Source organism: Hypanus sabinus, chromosome 9 (assembly GCF_030144855.1).
Source record: "Hypanus sabinus isolate sHypSab1 chromosome 9, sHypSab1.hap1, whole genome shotgun sequence".
In the NCBI taxonomy this organism is placed as follows: domain Eukaryota; kingdom Metazoa; phylum Chordata; class Chondrichthyes; order Myliobatiformes; family Dasyatidae; genus Hypanus; species Hypanus sabinus.
Window position 1 is genome coordinate 51,986,876 of NC_082714.1, and position 25,661 is coordinate 52,012,536.

Consider the following 25,661-nt stretch of genomic DNA (forward strand, 5'->3'; position numbering starts at 1 on the left):
GAGATAATATTATCCATTATAGATACTTATGTCAAATGCTGGTGATCCATGTCACCAGATTCTGGGAGTTCATGGACATTTCAACCCAATAATTTTTCCAAAATGCTTTATGCTTGCAATAATTTCTTCGAGCTCTTCCTTCCCTTTAAACCTAGTGTTCTCTCCAGAATGAGAACCGGCAGTGTTGTGCACTGGAATGGCACACAGGGCAACCTTGTGACCCTGTATATCTCTACAAGACACCTCATTGCCTGGGAACAGAAACTACCTGAAGCCTAAAGGCAAGATCAAAACTTGATCAAAGGCGAAAAGGTAAAGAACTGAGTTTCTCTCAAAGAACCGAGTTTTAATAAGGAAATTAAAAGTTGAGCATGGTAAACTGCCCATCTGAGCCTCTTTATTTTAATTTTAATTTAATTTTTATTGACATACAGTGCAAAATAGACCCTTCCGGCCCTTTCAAGGCATGCCACCCAACAATCCCCTGATTTAACTCTAGTCTAACCATGGGACAGTTTACAATGACCATTTACAATGATCATGGGCCTGTTTACAATGACCATTTACAATGATCATGGGCCTGTTTACAATGACCATTTAGAATGACCATGGGACAGTTTACAATAACCATTTACAATGACCATGGGCCTGTTTACAATGACCATTTAGAATGTCAATGCAACAGTTTACAATGACCATGGGACTGTTTACAATGACCATGGGACAATTTACAATGACCATGAGACAATTTAGACTGTGGGAAGAAACCCGCGCACCTGAAGGAAGCCTACACGGTCACAGGGAGAAAGTACAAACTCCTTACAGGCAGCGGTGGGAACTGAACCTGGGTCACCGGTACTGTAAAGTGTTGTGCTAACCACTACGCTACTGTGCTTGCTTGTAATTAGAATTTTTTTTAATGGTGTAACCTGCCATCTCAGCACAACACATTTCTAAAGTGCTTTTTTAGGAGCTTAGGAAAATCGAGGGTTATGCAGTAAGGAAATTCTAGGCAGCTTCTAGAGTATTTTGTGGGCCAAAGGACCTGTAATGTGCTGTAGATTTTCTGTGCTTTTCTATGCTAAACAAGGATGTGTTAATAACCTGGAACAAATCGGAATATTTAATCCACATTTCTGTCTTTAACAGCGTATAGAATGACAAAATTCCTCCAGTTTGTATGAATGGGATTTAATTGCAAATTTAGGAATGTGTAAAATTGATGAGAAGAAATAATTGAAATTGGAGTGCTAAGTGGTGTTGGGATCCTGATCCTGAAAGATGTTCACTATAAAGACCTTCAAGCTGTGCTTGGGTATAATTAAGTAGAAACTTTCTCTTGTGTCCTTGATAATGGACTTTCTGGGAGAAGCAGCTGAGCGAACCTGGTCATTATCTGAGGCACAGAGAGAAAAGATCAAATGGCATGTGGCATGAAAAAGAGATGCTAATGTGAGTGCAGCTGTTCAGAGTGAAAACAGAAGTGTGCAGCAATGCAGGCTTGTTAATGTGTTTCAGAGCAAAAAAAAATCTAAGTCATCAGGCTATAGCTGTCAAAAATACCTGTAGACAGAGAAAAAGACTATGAGACCAACATAACAGAGCTAAACCACACGGGCATTTTTGACACAAACTGAAGATGGGCTCTGGAAGTGTTGGAAATGAAGGGAAGATAATGGTTTACAATGATTTTCTGTGTGGTTGTATGCTTGCAAAGGGACAATAAAGAAGCTCTTTAACGTTACAATGAAATACTGTAATTTTCTTTGTAGAAGTTATTTACAGTTTTGAATAAAGAAATTATAGAAACGGGCAAATAGCTTAGAAATGTCAGGGTTAGTTTGATGCTACATGGGAAACTTCCTTTCAGAATGTGGGGAAAACGTAACTAAATTCTATCTTGTCCAGATGAAGTACTGCATTATAATTCCTGCAGTTTGTCTGTTTACAACATAGAACAATAGAAAATATCAGTTATGTAAATTTCTTTCACAAGGCTACAGTTCAGAAAAACAAATCTATATATGGGCAAAGTAGATTAATAAACCTGGGTAAAGAAGCCACTGGGAGTACTTGCCTAGTGGGTTCTGTCTGGAAGAGTTGTACAAAATGTTCTTGGAAAGGGTAACAAATGTATGACTGACAATGATAAACATCTAGGTTCGGTGACAGGCTCCTTTAATTGAGCAATTGAGTCAAGGGATATAATTAAAGTGATGGTTTTGTAATGCGATGGTCTTGTGACATTTATTTGATTGGATAATGAATGGGGCAATTTAACTTACCTGCCCATTCCTTTCAAACCACTGATCTGATTGAGATTTTTACATGCCTCAGCAACTGAAACATCGTCATCATGGTCCCTAGGGAGAGAACAACAATGCGTTGATATTCATTTCATGCTTTAAGCCTCCTTGCTGGTTGCAGTGTATATATGTGTGTGCCCACCGTGTAGGGTTCTGAGCAAGTTCACAAGTTGTTTCACGTCATGCAACTCTGGCACAAATACTGGGGCAGGAAGGAACTGGACCGTCATACCAAATTAGGCTGGGGCCAGAATCCATTTGTCAGGAATGCAGCAAGGCTCAGGGAAAGGAGCTAACATAATTTGTAGATCTAAAGCAAACTATGGGACAAAAGGAGGCCAATCATCAGAAACATATACCAAAGGGAAATTAAAGGATGTAAGTTTTAATCTAGGAGAGAGAAATAAGAAATATGTGAGTAAATAAATAATTTGGTGCAGGTGATACAAACAATTTTGTTCTCTGAGAATGCTTCATGTATAAATATTGAGTGATACACTTGCATAAAGTGAATGATATAGCAGCTGAAATTGAGAGCATCAGATATTCGACTGATGTAAATATATCAGGTTATAACATTCAAAGCTCAAAAGTTGGAAAAAGTTCAAAATAAGTGAATTTATTATCAAAGTAAAAATATATGTCACCTTATACAACCCTGAGATACATTTTCTTGTGGGCAGACTCAGCAAATCTGTAGAATTATAACCATAAGCAGAATCAATGAAAGATCAACTAGAGTCCAGAGAAAGGAAACTGTGGAAATGCAAATATAAATACATAGCAATAAATAATGAGAACATGAGGGTAATGAGATAGAGAGTCCTTGAAAGTGAGATTGGTGGTAGTGGAAACATTTCAATGATGGGACAAGTGAAGTTGAATGAAGTTATCCCCTTTTATTCTAGAGCTTGATGATTGAGGGATAGTAACTGTTTTTGAACTTGGTGGTGTGAGTCCTGAGGCTCCCGTACCATCAGCGGGAAGAGAGCATGAACTGTGTGGTGGGATCTCTGATAATGGGTGCTGCTTTTCTACAGTAGCGTTTCATGTAGATGTGCTCAGTGGTTCAGACCAACAACAGAATAAAAAGGCAGAGAAGGGTGAACAGACTTGATGACTAATGTTGTAACCTCACTATTGTTGGGGGAAGAAACAAAGATGTTCTAGTAAGAATAGAAAGAATTGAGAATTTGAAAAATATTTAATATTCATTTGTAGTAGTAAAATCAGAAGGAATAAAATGTGTGTTATTAATAGTATAGCTTAACTTTCCTGTAGATTGGGATAAGTAAATTAACTCTTGTCTGTAGAGTAAATGCATAGATTACACTTCTGCAACAACATATTCCCCCAAAGAAAAAGATCAGGTCACACAGTACTTTGTAATGAATAGAAGTCTAACTATCTGTGAATATTTTAATATTTAATCCTTGTAATTATAGTATGAGTTGGTCTAATGACATTAAACAGCTATTAAAATTCCTGATTAGATTAGGACTGACTTCCATGTGCTGAGGCAGAAGATATTCGCGATGAATTGCACAAATCTGCTTATACGTGAAGCCACTGGGAAGTGCATGAGAAGGTGCAGTGGTATACTGATGATATAGAGGGATCTTGGGCTCCAAGTCCATACCTCCAACATTCAAGCTTCGAGCTGATTTATCAGGTGTACTTTGGAACATACAGTGAAATATGTCATTTGCATTAACAACCAACATAGTCAAGGGTGTGCTGGGGGCAGTTCACAGGTATCGCCACTGAAAGTGACTGCACAGGTTGATAGGGTGGTAAAGAAGGTATTTGGCATACTTGCCTTTATTATTCGAGGCACCAAGTTCAAGAGTCGCAAAGTTGCATTTCAGCTTTACAAATTTATAACATTTAGTTCTGGTTGCCATATTATGGGAATGAAGTGGGGTCTTTGGAGAGAGTGCAGAAGAGGTTTACCAGGATGTTGCCTGGATTAGAGGGCAAGTATTAGAAGGAGAGGTCGGACAAACATGGCTTTTTCCTCTAGAATGTTGGAGGTTGAGGGGAAAGCTGATAGAAAGTTATAAAATTATGAAAAGCACAGATTGTTTTGCCTGCAGGCACCTCCCAGTATCCCACCAACTAACAGGAGTCCCTTGACACTTTTCAAACACATCACCGGCAGCCTATTTAACCCTAGCTCTCATCCACAGTCCTTGTTCACTCATTAAACTGGCTGGACTCATTCAATTACTCCTAGCTTTCAACTTCCTTATAGCCTGTTGTGTTTAGTATTTGTTCTCTCATGTTCTGTGGCCCCTTGTGGCTTGTTACTTTCAGAATATTATTAAAGTTCTTGATCACCACTAATTCATCACTGCTCCTCTGATTTTAGGTCAAGCTTCCTCTTCATTTCCTGTCATAGGCAGCTGGTATCTTTGTCCCAGGGCTAAAATTTTGAAGATAGGAGGGAGTAAGGTGAAATGAGATGTGCAGAGTAGGGCAATTGCTTCACACAGATTGTGACTGATGCTTACAATGCGATGCCTGGGAAGGTGGTGGAAATGCAACAGAATAATTAAAGGAGGTTGTTCGATAGATATGTGAATGTACAGGGAGTGCAGGGTTAGTGTAGGCAGAATGGATTAGATCAGTTAGATATTTGGAAAAAATCAGGCAGATACTGGATCCCAAGAGAAAAAAATATGGAATGCCCAAGAAACGGCTTTTTAGAGCAGCTTATGGTCAAGCTCAGTAGAGAGAAGCAAATTCTCGATTTGGTGTTGTGCAATGAACCAGGTTTAATTAGGGAGCTTAAGGCAAAGGCACCCTTAGGAGACAGTGACCAAAATGTGATAGAATCCACTTTGAAGTCTGAAAAGCAAAAGCTAAAATTGGATGTGTTCGTATCACAATTGAGGAAATGTAACTACAGAGTCATGAGAGAGGATCTGGCCTGATTGGAAGGTACAGCAGCAGGGGTGATGGCTGCAATGGCTGGGGTTTCTGAGTGTAATTCAGAAGACACGGAATCAGTTCATCCTAAAGAAGAAACATTCCAAAAAGTAGGATATGACAAATGTGGCTGACAGGGAAAGCCAAAGATGTCAGGAAAGCAAAAGAAAAGCCACACAATCTAACAAAATTTTGTGGGAAGCTTTTCAAAACCAGCAGAAAGCTACTAAGCAAGCTATAGGGAGGGAAAAAAGAAGAAATATGAACATAAGCTAGCCAATGATATGAAAGAGGATACCAGAGGTTTATTTTTCAGATAGAGCAAGAAGAAAAGAGAGACAAGACTGGACATTGATCCACTGGAAACAGACATTGGAGAAGTAGTAACGGGAACAAAGGTGAACTGAATAAGTATTTTGCATCAGTTTTCACTGTGGAAGTCACCAGAAACATGCCAGAAATTTGAGTAAGTCAGGGAGCAGAAATGCATGTAGTTGCTATTACTATGTGAGAAGGTGCTTGGGAAGCTGAAAGGTATGAAGATAGGTAAGTCACCTGGACTGCACGGAATATAGCCCAGGGTTCTGAAAGAGGTAGCTGGAGAGATTGTGAAGGCATTAAGATTGATCTTTCAAGAATCACTAGATTCTGGAATGGCTCTGGAGGACTGGAAAATTGCAAATATCACTCCACTTTTAAGAAGGCAGAGAGACAAAAGGCAGGGTATTACAAGCTACCCAGCCTGGCTTCAGTGGCTGGTAAGATGTTAGAGTCCATGATTAAGGAAGTGGTTTCGGGGTACTTGGAGGCACATGGTAAAATGGGTCGAAGTCAGCATGGTTTTCTTAGGGGAAACTCTTGCCTGACAAATCTGTTAGAATTCTTTGAGGAAATAACAGACAGGACAGCCAAAGGAGAGTCAGTGGATGTTGCCCACTTAGATTTCCAGAAGGCCTTTGGCAAGGTGCCACACATGAGGCTGCTAACAAGACATTCTACAGGATATATACTGTACGAGCACCAATGAAAGATTCGCTGACTGGCAGAAAGTAAAGAGTGGGAACAAAGTGTACCTTCAGTGGTGTTCTGCAGGGACTGCTGTTGGCTCCACTTCTTTTCACGTTAAATGTTAATGATCTAGATGATGGAATTGATGGCTTTGTGTCTATGGTTGAGGATAACACAAAGATAAGAGGAGGGGCGGGTAGTGTTGAGGGAGTGTTGAAGTGTGGCCTCCTGTATATCTGCGAGACCCAGTGTAGATTGGGAGACCGCCTTGCCGATTACCTACGCTCCGTTCGCCAGAAAAAGAGGGATCGCCTGGTGGCTACCCATTTAATTCCACTTCCCATTCCCATTCCAACATGTCAGTTCATGGCCTCCTCTACTGCTGTGATGAAGCCACACTCAGGCTGGGGGAGCAACACCTTATATTCTGTCTGGGTAGCCTCAAAGCTGATGGCATGAATATCGATTTCTTGAACTTCTGGTAGTTGCCCCCCCCCCCCTTCACCATTCCTCATTCCCATTCCCCTCTCTCACCTTACCTGCCCATCTCCTCCCTCTGGTGCTCCTCCCCTTCCCTTTCCTCCATGGCCTTCTGTCTGTTCCTATCTGATTCTCCTTCTCCAGCCTTTTATCTCTTTCACCAATCGACTTCCCAGCTCTCTACTTCACCTCTCCTGGTTTCACCTGTCACTCTACTACCTTGTATTCTTTCCTACCCACCACCCACCTACTTACTCCCTCACCTCTCATCTTTCTCTCTGGTTCTGATGAAAAGTCCCGGCCCGAAATGTCAACTGTTTACTCTTTCCCACAGACGCTGCCCGGCATTCTGTGTGCGTTGCTTGGATTTCCAGCATCGGCAGGTTTTCACTTGTTAGTGTTGAAGAAGCAGGAATTCTGCAGAAGGACCTGGGCTGATGACGAGAATGGGCAATAGAGTGGGAGATGGAATACAGTGTAGGGATGTGTGTGGTTATGCACTTTGGTAGAAAGAGTAAATGAACAGTCTATTCACTAAGCAAGGGGCAAATTCAGGAATCTGACGTACAAAGGGACTTGGGATCCGAGTGCAGGATTCCCTAAAGTTAACTTAGAGGTTGAATTGGTAGTAAGAAATAGAATGGTAGCGTTCATTTTGAGAGGACTAGAATATAAAAGCAAGGATGTGATGCTGGGACTATAAGAGGCATTGGTCAGACCACATTTGGAGAGTTGTGAACTGTTTTGGGTCCCTTATCTAAGGAAGGGTCTGCTGCCCTTCGAGAGGGTCCGGGGGGAATTTACAAAAATGATCCCAGGAAAGAAAGGGTTAACATATGAGGAGTGTTTGATGGCTCTAGGCCTTTATTCACAAAGAGAATTTAGAATAATGAAAGGGGATCTCACTGAAACCTACCAAATATCAAAAGGCCTGGATAGACTGGACATGGACTCGTATAGTAGACGAGTCTAGGACCGGAGAGCACAGCCTCAGAATAGAAGAACGTCCCTTTAGAACAGAGATGAGGAGGAACTTCTTTAGCCAGAGAATCTGTGGAATTCATTGCCACATATGCCTATGGTGGCAAAGTCATTGGGTGCATTTAAAATGGAGCTTGATAGGTTTTTGATTAGTAAGGGTATCAAAGATTATGGGGAGAAGCAGGAGAATAGGGTTGAGAGAGAAAAGTACTCAGCCATGATCGAATGCCAGAATGGACACGATGGACTGAATGGCCTAATTATGCTCCTATATCTTATGGCCTTAGTTCATTAGTTCAGTACAACATTATGGGCTGAAGTGCTTGTTCCTGTTCTCTTCCGTTCTATGTTCCGTGTTGTATTCAGAATAGTTTTATACCAATCAATTCACAAGAGTCCTGGATGTGAAACCAAACCCTTGTGGAATGTGGATGGTCAGCATAAAGTTAAAATAAAGCAGGCAATGTGTTAAAGACTGGTGTCAATCTGAGAAACTGGGAAGGGTACGAAGCAACATGAAGTCATGTGAAAAGAACATCAAAATCAAACAAAGATTTCTATTCTTATATCAGGAAGATGGGAGTAGCCAGCGTCAATGTGGGGTCCATAACAATGGATAACTCATACAGCAGGTTAAATAAAGAAGTGGTAGATTTTTTTCCAGTATTTATAGCAGGAGAAGAGAGCAACCCTCAGTCATCAAAGGAAACTAACAGTCAGTCACCCAAAGTGACCATAAGCAAAGTTGGAGGGGTTGAAGGAAAGAACTGAAACTGTTGTGGTTTGTGCGACGCTATTGCAGATTGGGGCGTTTGAGAGTTCAAAGTTCAATTCTGGAGGCTGTTATGAAAGGAGTCTCTGTACGTCCTCCCCATCGAATGTGTAGATTTCCTCCAGGTTCTCTGGTTTCCTCCCACAGTCCAAAGACGTAGTGGTTAGGCCAATTAGTCCTGCGTTTAGGTTGGGGTTAATCGGGTTTGTTGGGGGTTGCTGGGGCAGTGCGGCTCAAAGGGCCAGAAAAGTCTACTTCGCACTGTCTCACTAATTAAAATAAATAATTACAAGACCATAAGATATAGGAGCAGAATCAGGCCATTTGGCCCATCAAGTGTGCTCTACCATTTCATCAATAAGGAATGACAAATTCCCAGGAGCGGGTGGTAATAATCTCAGGGTGTTAAAGGAAACTTCAGATGATTAATGCATAATCATCCAAAATTCTCTCAGTTGAAGAGCAATCATTTAGATTAGGTAACTACGTATATCAGCCTGCTGTTGAAAAATGAGGGGAGAGTAAAAATGAAGAATTACGGACCATTAGCCCAAGTTGTCAGGAAGTGATGCAGTTCCTCAGCTTGGGCAGATCCTTGGGCGTTGAGAGCGACCTGTTTCCACTACAAGCCTGCAAGCTCTGATGGGGCCAGTTCATCTAGCGAGAGGCTCACCATGGCTGCCTCAGGTGGGGAGTTTGTGAGATGGTGCCGTTTACACTCGGCTTCTCAATGCCATTCGCAATATAGCTTCTCCTCTCTGTGAGGCAGGGATTCTCACAAGTCAGGGTTGATTTTACACCTTCCAAGTAAAATATCCTTGATTCATTCCCACTGACCACTGGGCAATCTTGCAGCTAAGACAGAGATCAGAACACAGTAACTGTATTGGGAGTTGGCCGGTGGGTGTGTGAAATATACAATGAAAATACTGGCCGATCAGACGCATCTGTGGGAGGAGATGCAGTTAACATTTCAGGTCTGAGGAATTGCCCAAGGAGAGGGAAGCGAGAAACCAGATTAGTTTTCAGTGGTAGAGGAGGTTAGGGAACAGATCGTGCTTGAAGGCTGCTTGTGTGGGATGATCCTGTGGGTTTATGGCCGGTGGGTGACAGAGATAGTGACTGTGGATTTAGGGTCAATGTGGGGGAGACAGAGACCCCATGAGTCTAAAGGCAGTCATGGTGGTAAATGAATTCACAACGAGTAAATGGTTGATCTGATTGCAGGAGACTGTGATCTGGCAGGACTGTGTGGACAGATTTCCCACAACTTTTGGGGAGAGCTCAGGTATCTTTGGGGTGAGCAGCCAGCAGCTTGAAAGTGATGGGAAGCCGGGTAGGGGAGAGGGACAGGGAACTGCGTGTTGGTAGTGAAATGTAGTGACTGATTACACTAAGCACTTTGAATTGCTCAGAGAGACCTGGCAGAGATGTGTGGAATGGGCAACTTGTGTCCGTGGCGCAGATGTAGGTTCCTGAAGAAATAACTAAGGCTGTGAACAAAGGGAAGTCTATCGATTTTATTCATAGGGATTTACAGGCTACATTTAACGACATCGCTCAGGATAGAAAAGCTCATGGAATTGAAGGAAAGTTGTTGACCCTTCTAGGCAGATAATGGGTAGGCTGTCAAATGATCAGGATATGCCTCATTGCATCAATGCTGGTAAGTGCATTTAGAAACGGTTTAGATTACGGGATTGATACTGATGTCCAACATGGCCAAATGCTTAAGCATAAAATTGCAAAGAATGTTGCAAAGATTAAAGAATTGAACAGAACTGTGGCAAATGTCTTTCACTGGGGGATAAAATAGATCCACTTTTGACCAGACAATGGCAGAATAGTGTCCCTTCTAAATGGTGTGACACATCCTTGCACTGTGGGAAGTGATGGATGTGACCTATACTGAGGAGTGATTGGCTCCTGTTGTATGGTGATGAGTGTGATCTATACTGAGGAGTGATCGGCTCCTGTTGTATAGTGATGAGTGTGATCTACACTGAGGAGTGATCGGCTCCTGTTGTATAGTGATGGGTGTGATCTATACTGAGGAGTGATCGGCTCCTGTTGTATAGTGATGGGTGTGATCTATACTGAGGAGTGATCGGCTCCTGTTGTATAGTGATGAGTGTGATCTATACTGAGGAGTGATCGGCTACTGTTGTATAGTGATGAGTGTGATCTATACTGAGGAGTGATCGGCTCCTGTTGTATAGTGATGGGTGTGATCTATACTGAGGAGTGATCGGCTCCTGTTGTATAGTGATGGGTGTGATCTATACTGAGGAGTGTCTGGGTCCTGTTGTACAGTGATGGTCTGATCTATACTGAGGAGTGTCTGGGTACTGTTGTATAGTGATGAGTGTGATCTATACTGAGGAGTATCTGGGTCCTGTTGTATAGTGATGGGTATGATCTATACTGAGGAGTGTCTGGGACCTGTTGTATAGTGATGGGTGTGATCTATACTGAGGAATGTCTGGGTGCTGTTGTACAGCGATGGGTGTGATCTATACTGAGGAGTGTCTGGGTCCTGTTGTATAGTGATGTGTGTGATCTATACTGAGGAATGTCTGGGTGCTGTTGTACAGCGATGGGTGTGATCTATACTGAGGAGTGTCTGGGTGCTGTTGTGTAGTGATGGGTGTGATCTATACTGAGGAGTGATCGGCTCCTGTTGTATAGTGATGGATATGATCTATACTGGGGAGTTTCTGGGTCCTTTTGTATAGTGATGGGTGTGATCTATACTGAGGAGTGATCGGCTCCTGTTGTACAGTGATGGGTGTGATCTATACTGAGGAGTGATCGGCTCCTGTTGTACAGTGATGGGTGTGATCTATACTGAGGAGTGATCGGCTCCTGTTGTATAGTGATGGGTGTGATCTATGCTGAGGAGTGATCGGCTCCTGTTGTATAGTGATGTGTGTGATCTATACTGAGGAGTGTCTGGGTCCTGTTGTATAGTGATGTGTGTGATCTATACTGAGGAGTGTCTGGGTCCTGTTGTATAGTGATGAGTGTGATCTATACTGAGGAATGTCTGGGTGCTGTTGTACAGTGATCGGTGTGATCTATGCTGAGGAGTGTCTGGGTCCTGTTGTATAGTGATGTGTGTGATCTATACTGAGGAGTGATCGGCTCCTGTTGTATAGTGATGAGCGTGATCTGTAGTGAGGAGTGTCTGGGTCCTGTTGTATAGTGATGTATGTGATCTATACTGAGGAGTGTCTGGGTGCTGTTGTATAGTGATCGGTGTGATCTATACTGAGGAGTGGCTGGGTGCTGTTGTATAGTGATGTGTGTGATCTATGCTGTGGAGAGTCCGGCTCCTGTTATATAGTGATGGGTGTGATCTATACTGAGGAGTGATCGGCTCCTGTTGTATAGTGATGGATATGATCTATACTGGGGAGTTTCTGGGTCCTTTTGTATAGTGATGGGTGTGATCTATACTGAGGAGTGATCGGCTCCTGTTGTATAGTGATGGGTGTGATCTATGCTGAGGAGTGATCGGCTCCTGTTGTATAGTGATGTGTGTGATCTATACTGAGGAGTGTCTGGGTCCTGTTGTATAGTGATGTGTGTGATCTATACTGAGGAGTGTCTGGGTCCTGTTGTATAGTGATGTGTGTGATCTATACTGAGGAGTGTCTGGGTCCTGTTGTGTAGTGATGAGTGTGATCTATACTGAGGAGTGTCTGGGTGCTGTTGTATAGTGATGTGTGTGATCTATACTGAGGAGTGATCGGCTCCTGTTGTATAGTGATGAGCGTGATCTGTAGTGAGGAGTGTCCGGGTGCTGTTGTATAGTGATGTGTGTGATCTATGCTGTGGAGAGTCCGGCTCCTGTTATATAGTGATGGGTGTGATCTATACTGAGGAGCGATCGGCTCCTGTTGTATAGTGATGGATATGATCTATACTGGGGAGTTTCTGGGTCCTTTTGTATAGTGATGGGTGTGATCTATACTGAGGAGTGATCGGCTCCTGTTGTACAGTGATGGGTGTGATCTATGCTGAGGAGTGATCGGCTCCTGTTGTACAGTGATGGGTGTGATCTATACTGAGGAGTGTCTGGGTCCGGTTGTATAGTGATGGGTGTGATCTATACTGAGGAGTGATCGGCTCCTGTTGTATAGTGATGGGTGTGATCTAGGCTGAGGAGTGATTGGCTCCTGTTGTATAGTGATGGGTATGATCTATACTGAGGAGTGTCTGGGTCCTGTTGTATAGTGATGGGTGTGATCTATACTGAGGAGTGATCGGCTCCTGTTGTATAGTGATGAGTGTGATCTATACTGAGGAGTGTCTGGGTCCTGTTGTATAGTGATGAGTGTGATCTATGCTGAGGAGTGATCGGCTCCTGTTGTATAGTGATGAGTGTGATCTATACTGAGGAGTGTCTGGGTCCTGTTGCATAGTGATGGGTGTGATCTATACTGAGGAGTGATCGGCTCCTGTAGTACAGTGATGGGTGTGATCTATGCTGAGGAGTGTCTGGGTCCTGTTGTATAGTGATGGGTCTGATCTATATTGATGAGTGTCTGGGTCCTGTTGTATAGTGATGGGTGTGATCTATACTGAGGAGTGTCTGGGTCCTGTTGTATAGTGATGGGTGTGATCTATACTGAGGAGTGTCTGGGTCCTGTTGTATAGTGATGGGTATGATCTATACTGAGGAGTGTCTGGGTCCTGTTGTACAGTGATGGGTGTGATCTACACTGAGGAGTGACTGGGTCCTGTTGTATAGTGATGAGTGTGATCTATACTGAGGAGTGTCTGGGTCCTGTTGTATAGTGATGGGTGTGATCTATACTGAGGAGTGATCGGCTCCTGTTGTATAGTGATGAGCGTGGTCTATATTCAGGAGTGTCTGGGTCCTGTTGTATAGTGATGTATGTGATCTATACTGAGGAGTGTCTGGGTCCTGTTGTATAGTGATGTGTGTGATCTATACTGAGGAGTGTCTGGGTCCTGTTGTATAGTGATGGGTGTGATCTATACTGAGGAGTGTCTGGGTCCTGTTGTACAGTGATGTATGTGATCTATACTGAGGAGTGTCTGGGTCCTGTTGTATAGTGATGTATGTGATCTATACTGAGGAGTGTCTGGGTCCTGTTGTATAGTGATGTATGTGATATATACTGAGGAGTGTCTGGGTCCTGTTGTATAGTGATGTATGTGATCTATACTGAGGAGTGTCTGGGTCCTGTTGTATAGTGATGGGTATGACCTATACTGAGGAGTGTCTGGGTCCTGTTGTATAGTGATGTATGTGATCTATACTGAGGAGTGTCTGGGTCCTGTTGTATAGTGATGGGTATGATCTATACTGAGGAGTGTCTGGGTCCTGTTGTATAGTGATGTATGTGATCTATACTGAGGAGTGTCTGTGTCCTGTTGTATAGTGATGGGTGTGATCTATACTGAGGAGTGTCTGGGTCCTCTTGTATAGTGATGAGTGTGATCTATACTGAGGAGTGTCTGGGTCCCCTTGTATAGTGATGAGTGTGAACTATACTGAGGAGTGATCGGCTCCTGTTGTATAGTGATGTACGTGATCTATACTGAGGAGTGATCGGCTCCTGTTGTATAGTGATGAGTGTGATCTATACTGAGCAGTGATCAGCTCCTGTTGTATAGTGATGGGTGTGATCTGTACTGAGGAGTGATCGGCTCCTGTTGTATAGTGATGTATGTGATCTATACTGAGGAGTGTCTGGGTCCTGTTGTATAGTGATGTGTGTGATCTATACTGAGGAGTGTCTGGGTCCTGTTGTATAGTGATGTATGTGATCTATACTGAGGAGTGTCTGGGTCCTGTTGTATAGTGATGTGTGTGATCTATACCGAGGAGTGTCTGGGTCCTGTTGTACAGTGATGGGTGTGATCTATACTGAGGAGTGTCTGGGTCCTGTTGTATAGTGATGGGTATGACCTATACTGAGGAGTGTCTGTGTCCTGTTGTATAGTGATGGGTGTGATCTATACTGAGGAGTGTCTGGGTCCTGTTGTATAGTGATGAGTGAACTATACTGAGGAGTGATCGACTCCTGTTGTATAGTGATGTATGTGATCTATACTGAGGAGTGATCGGCTCCTGTTGTATAGTGATGTGTGTGATCTATACTGAGGAGTGATCGGCTCCTGTTGTATAGTGATGAGTGTGATCTATACTGAGCAGTGATCAGCTCCTATTGTATAGTGATGGGTGTGATCTGTACTGAGGAGTGATCGGCTCCTGTTGTATAGTGATGTATGTGATCTATACTGAGGAGTGTCTGGGTCCTGTTGTATAGTGATGTGTGTGATCTATACTGAGGAGTGTCTGGGTCCTGTTGTATAGTGATGTATGTGATCTATACTGAGGAGTGTCTGGGTCCTGTTGTATAGTGATGTGTGTGATCTATACCGAGGAGTGTCTGGGTCCTGTTGTACAGTGATGGGTGTGATCTATACTGAGGAGTGTCTGGGTCCTGTTGTATAGTGATGGGTATGACCTATACTGAGGAGTGTCTGTGTCCTGTTGTATAGTGATGGGTGTGATCTATACTGAGGAGTGTCTGGGTCCTGTTGTATAGTGATGAGTGAACTATACTGAGGAGTGATCGACTCCTGTTGTATAGTGATGTATGTGATCTATACTGAGGAGTGATCGGCTCCTGTTGTATAGTGATGTGTGTGATCTATACTGAGGAGTGATCGGCTCCTGTTGTATAGTGATGAGTGTGATCTATACTGAGCAGTGATCAGCTCCTATTGTATAGTGATGGGTGTGATCTATACTGAGGAGTGATCGGCCCCTGTTGTATAGTGATGAATGTGATCTATACTGAGCAGTGATCGGCTCCTGTTGTATAGTGATGAGTGTGTTCTATACTGAGGAGTGATCGGCTCCTGTTGTATAGTGATGAGTGTGATCTATACTGAGGAGTGTCTGGGACCTGTTGTATAGTGATGTATGTGATCTATACTGAGGAGTGTCTTGGTCCTGTTGTATAGTGATGTGTGTGATCTATACTGAGGAGTGATCGGCTCCTGTTGTACAGTGATGGGTGTGATCTATACTGAGGAGTGTCTGGGTCCGGTTGTATAGTGATGGGTGTGATCTATACTGAGGAGTGATCGGCTCCTGTTGTATAGTGATGGGTGTGATCTAGGCTGAGGAGTGATTGGCTCCTGTTGTATAGTGATGGGTATGATCTATACTGAGGAGTGTCTGGGTCCTGTTGTATAGTGATGGGTGTGATCTATACTGAGGAGTGATCGGCTCCTGTTGTATAGTGATGAGTGTGATCTATACTGAGGAGTGTCTGGGTCCTGTTGTATAGTGATGAGTGTGATCTATGCTGAGGAGTGATCGGCTCCTGTTGTATAGTGATGAGTGTGATCTATACTGAGGAGTGTCTGGGTCCTGTTGCATAGTGATGGGTGTGATCTATACTGAGGAGTGATCGGCTCCTGTAGTACAGTGATGGGTGTGATCTATGCTGAGGAGTGTCTGGGTCCTGTTGTATAGTGATGGGTCTGATCTATATTGATGAGTGTCTGGGTCCTGTTGTATAGTGATGGGTGTGATCTATACTGAGGAGTGTCTGGGTCCTGTTGTATAGTGATGGGTGTGATCTATACTGAGGAGTGTCTGGGTCCTGTTGTATAGTGATGGGTATGATCTATACTGAGGAGTGTCTGGGTCCTGTTGTACAGTGATGGGTGTGATCTACACTGAGGAGTGACTGGGTCCTGTTGTATAGTGATGAGTGTGATCTATACTGAGGAGTGTCTGGGTCCTGTTGTATAGTGATGGGTGTGATCTATACTGAGGAGTGATCGGCTCCTGTTGTATAGTGATGAGCGTGGTCTATATTCAGGAGTGTCTGGGTCCTGTTGTATAGTGATGTATGTGATCTATACTGAGGAGTGTCTGGGTCCTGTTGTATAGTGATGTGTGTGATCTATACTGAGGAGTGTCTGGGTCCTGTTGTATAGTGATGGGTGTGATCTATACTGAGGAGTGTCTGGGTCCTGTTGTACAGTGATGTATGTGATCTATACTGAGGAGTGTCTGGGTCCTGTTGTATAGTGATGTATGTGATCTATACTGAGGAGTGTCTGGGTCCTGTTGTATAGTGATGTATGTGATATATACTGAGGAGTGTCTGGGTCCTGTTGTATAGTGATGTATGTGATCTATACTGAGGAGTGTCTGGGTCCTGTTGTATAGTGATGGGTATGACCTATACTGAGGAGTGTCTGGGTCCTGTTGTATAGTGATGTATGTGATCTATACTGAGGAGTGTCTGGGTCCTGTTGTATAGTGATGGGTATGATCTATACTGAGGAGTGTCTGGGTCCTGTTGTATAGTGATGTATGTGATCTATACTGAGGAGTGTCTGTGTCCTGTTGTATAGTGATGGGTGTGATCTATACTGAGGAGTGTCTGGGTCCTCTTGTATAGTGATGAGTGTGATCTATACTGAGGAGTGTCTGGGTCCCCTTGTATAGTGATGAGTGTGAACTATACTGAGGAGTGATCGGCTCCTGTTGTATAGTGATGTACGTGATCTATACTGAGGAGTGATCGGCTCCTGTTGTATAGTGATGAGTGTGATCTATACTGAGCAGTGATCAGCTCCTGTTGTATAGTGATGGGTGTGATCTGTACTGAGGAGTGATCGGCTCCTGTTGTATAGTGATGTATGTGATCTATACTGAGGAGTGTCTGGGTCCTGTTGTATAGTGATGTGTGTGATCTATACTGAGGAGTGTCTGGGTCCTGTTGTATAGTGATGTATGTGATCTATACTGAGGAGTGTCTGGGTCCTGTTGTATAGTGATGTGTGTGATCTATACCGAGGAGTGTCTGGGTCCTGTTGTACAGTGATGGGTGTGATCTATACTGAGGAGTGTCTGGGTCCTGTTGTATAGTGATGGGTATGACCTATACTGAGGAGTGTCTGTGTCCTGTTGTATAGTGATGGGTGTGATCTATACTGAGGAGTGTCTGGGTCCTGTTGTATAGTGATGAGTGAACTATACTGAGGAGTGATCGACTCCTGTTGTATAGTGATGTATGTGATCTATACTGAGGAGTGATCGGCTCCTGTTGTATAGTGATGTGTGTGATCTATACTGAGGAGTGATCGGCTCCTGTTGTATAGTGATGAGTGTGATCTATACTGAGCAGTGATCAGCTCCTATTGTATAGTGATGGGTGTGATCTGTACTGAGGAGTGATCGGCTCCTGTTGTATAGTGATGTATGTGATCTATACTGAGGAGTGTCTGTGTCCTGTTGTATAGTGATGTGTGTGATCTATACTGAGGAGTGTCTGGGTCCTGTTGTATAGTGATGTATGTGATCTATACTGAGGAGTGTCTGGGTCCTGTTGTATAGTGATGTGTGTGATCTATACCGAGGAGTGTCTGGGTCCTGTTGTACAGTGATGGGTGTGATCTATACTGAGGAGTGTCTGGGTCCTGTTGTATAGTGATGGGTATGACCTATACTGAGGAGTGTCTGTGTCCTGTTGTATAGTGATGGGTGTGATCTATACTGAGGAGTGTCTGGGTCCTGTTGTATAGTGATGAGTGAACTATACTGAGGAGTGATCGACTCCTGTTGTATAGTGATGTATGTGATCTATACTGAGGAGTGATCGGCTCCTGTTGTATAGTGATGTGTGTGATCTATACTGAGGAGTGATCGGCTCCTGTTGTATAGTGATGAGTGTGATCTATACTGAGCAGTGATCAGCTCCTATTGTATAGTGATGGGTGTGATCTATACTGAGGAGTGATCGGCCCCTGTTGTATAGTGATGAATGTGATCTATACTGAGCAGTGATCGGCTCCTGTTGTATAGTGATGAGTGTGTTCTATACTGAGGAGTGATCGGCTCCTGTTGTATAGTGATGAGTGTGATCTATACTGAGGAGTGTCTGGGACCTGTTGTATAGTGATGTATGTGATCTATACTGAGGAGTGTCTTGGTCCTGTTGTATAGTGATGTATGTGATCTATACTGAGGAGTGTCTGGGTCCTGTTATATAGTGATGAGTGTGATCTATACCGAGGAGTGTCTGGGTCCTGTTGTATAGTGATGGGTGTGATCTATACTGAGGAGTGTCTGGGTCCTGTTGTATAGTGATGTGTGTGATCTATACCGAGGAGTGTCTGGGTCCTGTTGTACAGCGATGGGTGTGATCTATACTGAGGAGTGTCTGGGTCCTGTTGTATAGTGATGAGTGTGATCTATACCGAGGAATGTCTGGGTCCTGTTGTATAGTGATGTATGTGATCTATACTGAGGAGTGTCTGGGTCCTGTTGTATAGTGATGTATGTGATCTATACTGAGGAGTGTCTGGGTCCTGTTGTATAGTGATGGGTGTGATCTATACTGAGGAGTGACTGGGTCCTGTTGTATAGAGATGAGTGTGATCTATACTGAGGAGTGTCTGGGTCCTGTTGTATAGTGATGTGTGTGATCTATACTGAGGATTGTCTGGGTCCTGTTGTGTAGTGATGAGTGTGATCTATACCGAGGAGTGTCTGGGTCCTGTTGTATAGTGATGTGTGTGATCTATACTGAGGAGTGTCTGGGTTCTGTTGTATAGTGATGAGTGTGATCTATACTGAGGAGTGTCTGGGTCCTGTTGTATACCGATGAGTGTGATCTATACTGAGGAGTGTCTGGGTCCTGTTGTATAGTGATGAGTGTGATCTATACTGAGGAGTGTCTGGGTCCTGTTGTATAGTGATGTATGTGATCTATACTGAGGAGTTTCTGGGTCCTGTTGTATAGTGATGGGTGTGATCTATACTGTGGAGTGTCTGGGTCCTGTTGTATAGTGATGTATGTGATCTATACTGAGGAGATTCTGGGTCCTGTTGCATAGTGATGGGTGTGATCTATACAGAGGAGTGTCTGGGTGCTGTTGTACAGCGATGGGTGTGATCTATACTGAGGAGTGTCTGGGTCCTGTTGTTTACTGATGAGTGTGATCTATACTGAGGAGTGATCGGCTCCTGTTGTATAGTGATGAGTGTGATCTATACTGAGGAGTGTCTGGGTCCTGTTGTATAGTGATGTATGTGATCTATACTGAGGAGTGTCTGGGTCCTGTTGTATAGTGATGTATGTGATCTATACTGAGGAGTGTCTGGGTCCTGTTGTATAGTGATGAGTGTGATCTATGCTGAGGAGTGATCGGCTCCTGTTGTATAGTGATGAGTGTGATCTATACTGAGGAGTGTCTGGGTCCTGTTGCATAGTGATGGGTGTGATCTATACTGAGGAGTGATCGGCTCCTGTAGTACAGTGATGGGTGTGATCTATGCTGAGGAGTGTCTGGGTCCTGTTGTATAGTGATGGGTCTGATCTATATTGATGAGTGTCTGGGTCCTGTTGTATAGTGATGGGTGTGATCTATACTGAGGAGTGTCTGGGTCCTCTTGAATAGTGATGAGTGTGATCTATACTGAGGAGTGTCTGGGTCCTCTTGTATAGTGATGAGTGTGAACTATACTGAGGAGTGATCGGCTCCTGTTGTATAGTGATGTGTGTGATCTATACTGAGGAGTGATCGGCTCCTGTTGTATAGTGATGAGCGTGATCTGTAGTGAGGAGTGTCCGGGTGCTGTTGTATAGTGATGTGTGTGATCTATGCTGTGGAGAGTCCGGCTCCTGTTATATAGTGATGGGTGTGATCTATACTGAGGAGCGATCGGCTCCTGTTGTATAGTGATGGATATGATCTATACTGGGGAGTTTCTGGGTCCTTTTGTATAGTGATGGGTGTGATCTATACTGAGGAGTGATCGGCTCCTGTTGTACAGTGATGGGTGTGATCTATGCTGAGGAGTGATCGGCTCCTGTTGTACAGTGATGGGTGTGATCTATACTGAGGAGTGTCTGGGTCCGGTTGTATAGTGATGGGTGTGATCTATACTGAGGAGTGATCGGCTCCTGTTGTATAGTGATGGGTGTGATCTAGGCTGAGGAGTGATTGGCTCCTGTTGTATAGTGATGGGTATGATCTATACTGAGGAGTGTCTGGGTCCTGTTGTATAGTGATGGGTGTGATCTATACTGAGGAGTGATCGGCTCCTGTTGTATAGTGATGAGTGTGATCTATACTGAGGAGTGTCTGGGTCCTGTTGTATAGTGATGAGTGTGATCTATGCTGAGGAGTGATCGGCTCCTGTTGTATAGTGATGAGTGTGATCTATACTGAGGAGTGTCTGGGTCCTGTTGCATAGTGATGGGTGTGATCTATACTGAGGAGTGATCGGCTCCTGTAGTACAGTGATGGGTGTGATCTATGCTGAGGAGTGTCTGGGTCCTGTTGTATAGTGATGGGTCTGATCTATATTGATGAGTGTCTGGGTCCTGTTGTATAGTGATGGGTGTGATCTATACTGAGGAGTGTCTGGGTCCTGTTGTATAGTGATGGGTGTGATCTATACTGAGGAGTGTCTGGGTCCTGTTGTATAGTGATGGGTATGATCTATACTGAGGAGTGTCTGGGTCCTGTTGTACAGTGATGGGTGTGATCTACACTGAGGAGTGACTGGGTCCTGTTGTATAGTGATGAGTGTGATCTATACTGAGGAGTGTCTGGGTCCTGTTGTATAGTGATGGGTGTGATCTATACTGAGGAGTGATCGGCTCCTGTTGTATAGTGATGAGCGTGGTCTATATTCAGGAGTGTCTGGGTCCTGTTGTATAGTGATGTATGTGATCTATACTGAGGAGTGTCTGGGTCCTGTTGTATAGTGATGTGTGTGATCTATACTGAGGAGTGTCTGGGTCCTGTTGTATAGTGATGGGTGTGATCTATACTGAGGAGTGTCTGGGTCCTGTTGTACAGTGATGTATGTGATCTATACTGAGGAGTGTCTGGGTCCTGTTGTATAGTGATGTATGTGATCTATACTGAGGAGTGTCTGGGTCCTGTTGTATAGTGATGTATGTGATATATACTGAGGAGTGTCTGGGTCCTGTTGTATAGTGATGTATGTGATCTATACTGAGGAGTGTCTGGGTCCTGTTGTATAGTGATGGGTATGACCTATACTGAGGAGTGTCTGGGTCCTGTTGTATAGTGATGTATGTGATCTATACTGAGGAGTGTCTGGGTCCTGTTGTATAGTGATGGGTATGATCTATACTGAGGAGTGTCTGGGTCCTGTTGTATAGTGATGTATGTGATCTATACTGAGGAGTGTCTGTGTCCTGTTGTATAGTGATGGGTGTGATCTATACTGAGGAGTGTCTGGGTCCTCTTGTATAGTGATGAGTGTGATCTATACTGAGGAGTGTCTGGGTCCCCTTGTATAGTGATGAGTGTGAACTATACTGAGGAGTGATCGGCTCCTGTTGTATAGTGATGTACGTGATCTATACTGAGGAGTGATCGGCTCCTGTTGTATAGTGATGAGTGTGATCTATACTGAGCAGTGATCAGCTCCTGTTGTATAGTGATGGGTGTGATCTGTACTGAGGAGTGATCGGCTCCTGTTGTATAGTGATGTATGTGATCTATACTGAGGAGTGTCTGGGTCCTGTTGTATAGTGATGTGTGTGATCTATACTGAGGAGTGTCTGGGTCCTGTTGTATAGTGATGTATGTGATCTATACTGAGGAGTGTCTGGGTCCTGTTGTATAGTGATGTGTGTGATCTATACCGAGGAGTGTCTGGGTCCTGTTGTACAGTGATGGGTGTGATCTATACTCAGGAGTGTCTGGGTCCTGTTGTATAGTGATGGGTATGACCTATACTGAGGAGTGTCTGTGTCCTGTTGTATAGTGATGGGTGTGATCTATACTGAGGAGTGTCTGGGTCCTGTTGTATAGTGATGAGTGAACTATACTGAGGAGTGATCGACTCCTGTTGTATAGTGATGTATGTGATCTATACTGAGGAGTGATCGGCTCCTGTTGTATAGTGATGTGTGTGATCTATACTGAGGAGTGATCGGCTCCTGTTGTATAGTGATGAGTGTGATCTATACTGAGCAGTGATCAGCTCCTATTGTATAGTGATGGGTGTGATCTGTACTGAGGAGTGATCGGCTCCTGTTGTATAGTGATGTATGTGATCTATACTGAGGAGTGTCTGGGTCCTGTTGTATAGTGATGTGTGTGATCTATACTGAGGAGTGTCTGGGTCCTGTTGTATAGTGATGTATGTGATCTATACTGAGGAGTGTCTGGGTCCTGTTGTATAGTGATGTGTGTGATCTATACCGAGGAGTGTCTGGGTCCTGTTGTACAGTGATGGGTGTGATCTATACTGAGGAGTGTCTGGGTCCTGTTGTATAGTGATGGGTATGACCTATACTGAGGAGTGTCTGTGTCCTGTTGTATAGTGATGGGTGTGATCTATACTGAGGAGTGTCTGGGTCCTGTTGTATAGTGATGAGTGAACTATACTGAGGAGTGATCGACTCCTGTTGTATAGTGATGTATGTGATCTATACTGAGGAGTGATCGGCTCCTGTTGTATAGTGATGTGTGTGATCTATACTGAGGAGTGATCGGCTCCTGTTGTATAGTGATGAGTGTGATCTATACTGAGCAGTGATCAGCTCCTATTGTATAGTGATGGGTGTGATCTATACTGAGGAGTGATCGGCCCCTGTTGTATAGTGATGAATGTGATCTATACTGAGGAGTGATCGGCTCCTGTTGTATAATGATGAGTGTGATCTATACTGAGCAGTGATCGGCTCCTGTTGTATAGTGATGAGTGTGTTCTATACTGAGGAGTGATCGGCTCCTGTTGTATAGTGATGAGTGTGATCTATACTGAGGAGTGTCTGGGACCTGTTGTATAGTGATGTATGTGATCTATACTGAGGAGTGTCTTGGTCCTGTTGTATAGTGATGTATGTGATCTATACTGAGGAGTGTCTGGGTCCTGTTATATAGTGATGAGTGTGATCTATACTGAGGAGTGTCTGGGTCCTGTTGTATAGTGATGAGTGTGATCTATACCGAGGAGTGTCTGGGTCCTGTTGTATAGTGATGGGTGTGATCTATACTGAGGAGTGTCTGGGTCCTGTTGTATAGTGATGTGTGTGATCTATACCGAGGAGTGTCTGGGTCCTGTTGTACAGCGATGGGTGTGATCTATACTGAGGAGTGTCTGGGTCCTGTTGTATAGTGATGAGTGTGATCTATACCGAGGAATGTCTGGGTCCTGTTGTATAGTGATGTATGTGATCTATACTGAGGAGTGTCTGGGTCCTGTTGTATAGTGATGTATGTGATCTATACTGAGGAGTGTCTGGGTCCTGTTGTATAGTGATGGGTGTGATCTATACTGAGGAGTGACTGGGTCCTGTTGTATAGAGATGAGTGTGATCTATACTGAGGAGTGTCTGGGTCCTGTTGTATAGTGATGTGTGTGATCTATACTGAGGATTGTCTGGGTCCTGTTGTGTAGTGATGAGTGTGATCTATACCGAGGAGTGTCTGGGTCCTGTTGTATAGTGATGTGTGTGATCTATACTGAGGAGTGTCTGGGTTCTGTTGTATAGTGATGAGTGTGATCTATACTGAGGAGTGTCTGGGTCCTGTTGTATACCGATGAGTGTGATCTATACTGAGGAGTGTCTGGGTCCTGTTGTATAGTGATGAGTGTGATCTATACTGAGGAGTGTCTGGGTCCTGTTGTATAGTGATGTATGTGATCTATACTGAGGAGTTTCTGGGTCCTGTTGTATAGTGATGGGTGTGATCTATATTGTGGAGTGTCTGGGTCCTGTTGTATAGTGATGTATGTGATCTATACTGAGGAGATTCTGGGTCCTGTTGCATAGTGATGGGTGTGATCTATACAGAGGAGTGTCTGGGTGCTGTTGTACAGCGATGGGTGTGATCTATACTGAGGAGTGTCTGGGTCCTGTTGTTTACTGATGAGTGTGATCTATACTGAGGAGTGATCGGCTCCTGTTGTATAGTGATGAGTGTGATCTATACTGAGGAGTGTCTGGGTCCTGTTGTATAGTGATGTATGTGATCTATACTGAGGAGTGTCTGGGTCCTGTTGTATAGTGATGTATGTGATCTATACTGAGGAGTGTCTGGGTCCTGTTGTATAGTGATGAGTGTGATCTATGCTGAGGAGTGATCGGCTCCTGTTGTATAGTGATGAGTGTGATCTATACTGAGGAGTGTCTGGGTCCTGTTGCATAGTGATGGGTGTGATCTATACTGAGGAGTGATCGGCTCCTGTAGTACAGTGATGGGTGTGATCTATGCTGAGGAGTGTCTGGGTCCTGTTGTATAGTGATGGGTCTGATCTATATTGATGAGTGTCTGGGTCCTGTTGTATAGTGATGGGTGTGATCTATACTGAGGAGTGTCTGGGTCCTGTTGTATAGTGATGGGTGTGATCTATACTGAGGAGTGTCTGGGTCCTGTTGTATAGTGATGGGTATGATCTATACTGAGGAGTGTCTGGGTCCTGTTGTACAGTGATGGGTGTGATCTACACTGAGGAGTGACTGGGTCCTGTTGTATAGTGATGAGTGTGATCTATACTGAGGAGTGTCTGGGTCCTGTTGTATAGTGATGGGTGTGATCTATACTGAGGAGTGATCGGCTCCTGTTGTATAGTGATGAGCGTGGTCTATATTCAGGAGTGTCTGGGTCCTGTTGTATAGTGATGTATGTGATCTATACTGAGGAGTGTCTGGGTCCTGTTGTATAGTGATGTGTGTGATCTATACTGAGGAGTGTCTGGGTCCTGTTGTATAGTGATGGGTGTGATCTATACTGAGGAGTGTCTGGGTCCTGTTGTACAGTGATGTATGTGATCTATACTGAGGAGTGTCTGGGTCCTGTTGTATAGTGATGTATGTGATCTATACTGAGGAGTGTCTGGGTCCTGTTGTATAGTGATGTATGTGATATATACTGAGGAGTGTCTGGGTCCTGTTGTATAGTGATGTATGTGATCTATACTGAGGAGTGTCTGGGTCCTGTTGTATAGTGATGGGTATGACCTATACTGAGGAGTGTCTGGGTCCTGTTGTATAGTGATGTATGTGATCTATACTGAGGAGTGTCTGGGTCCTGTTGTATAGTGATGGGTATGATCTATACTGAGGAGTGTCTGGGTCCTGTTGTATAGTGATGTATGTGATCTATACTGAGGAGTGTCT

General features: G+C 43.9%; 1 protein-coding gene across 1 annotated transcript in view; it reads right to left on the minus strand.

Moving 5' to 3' along the window:
• Positions 1-25,661, minus strand: part of baiap3 (BAI1 associated protein 3) — a 222,272-nt gene that overhangs the window by 61,670 nt on the left and 134,941 nt on the right. Inside the window, exon 10 of the mRNA XM_059978679.1 lies at positions 2,286-2,363. Within this exon, the coding sequence (XP_059834662.1) occupies positions 2,286-2,363 (78 nt within the window). The remainder of the gene's footprint in view (positions 1-2,285; positions 2,364-25,661) is intronic.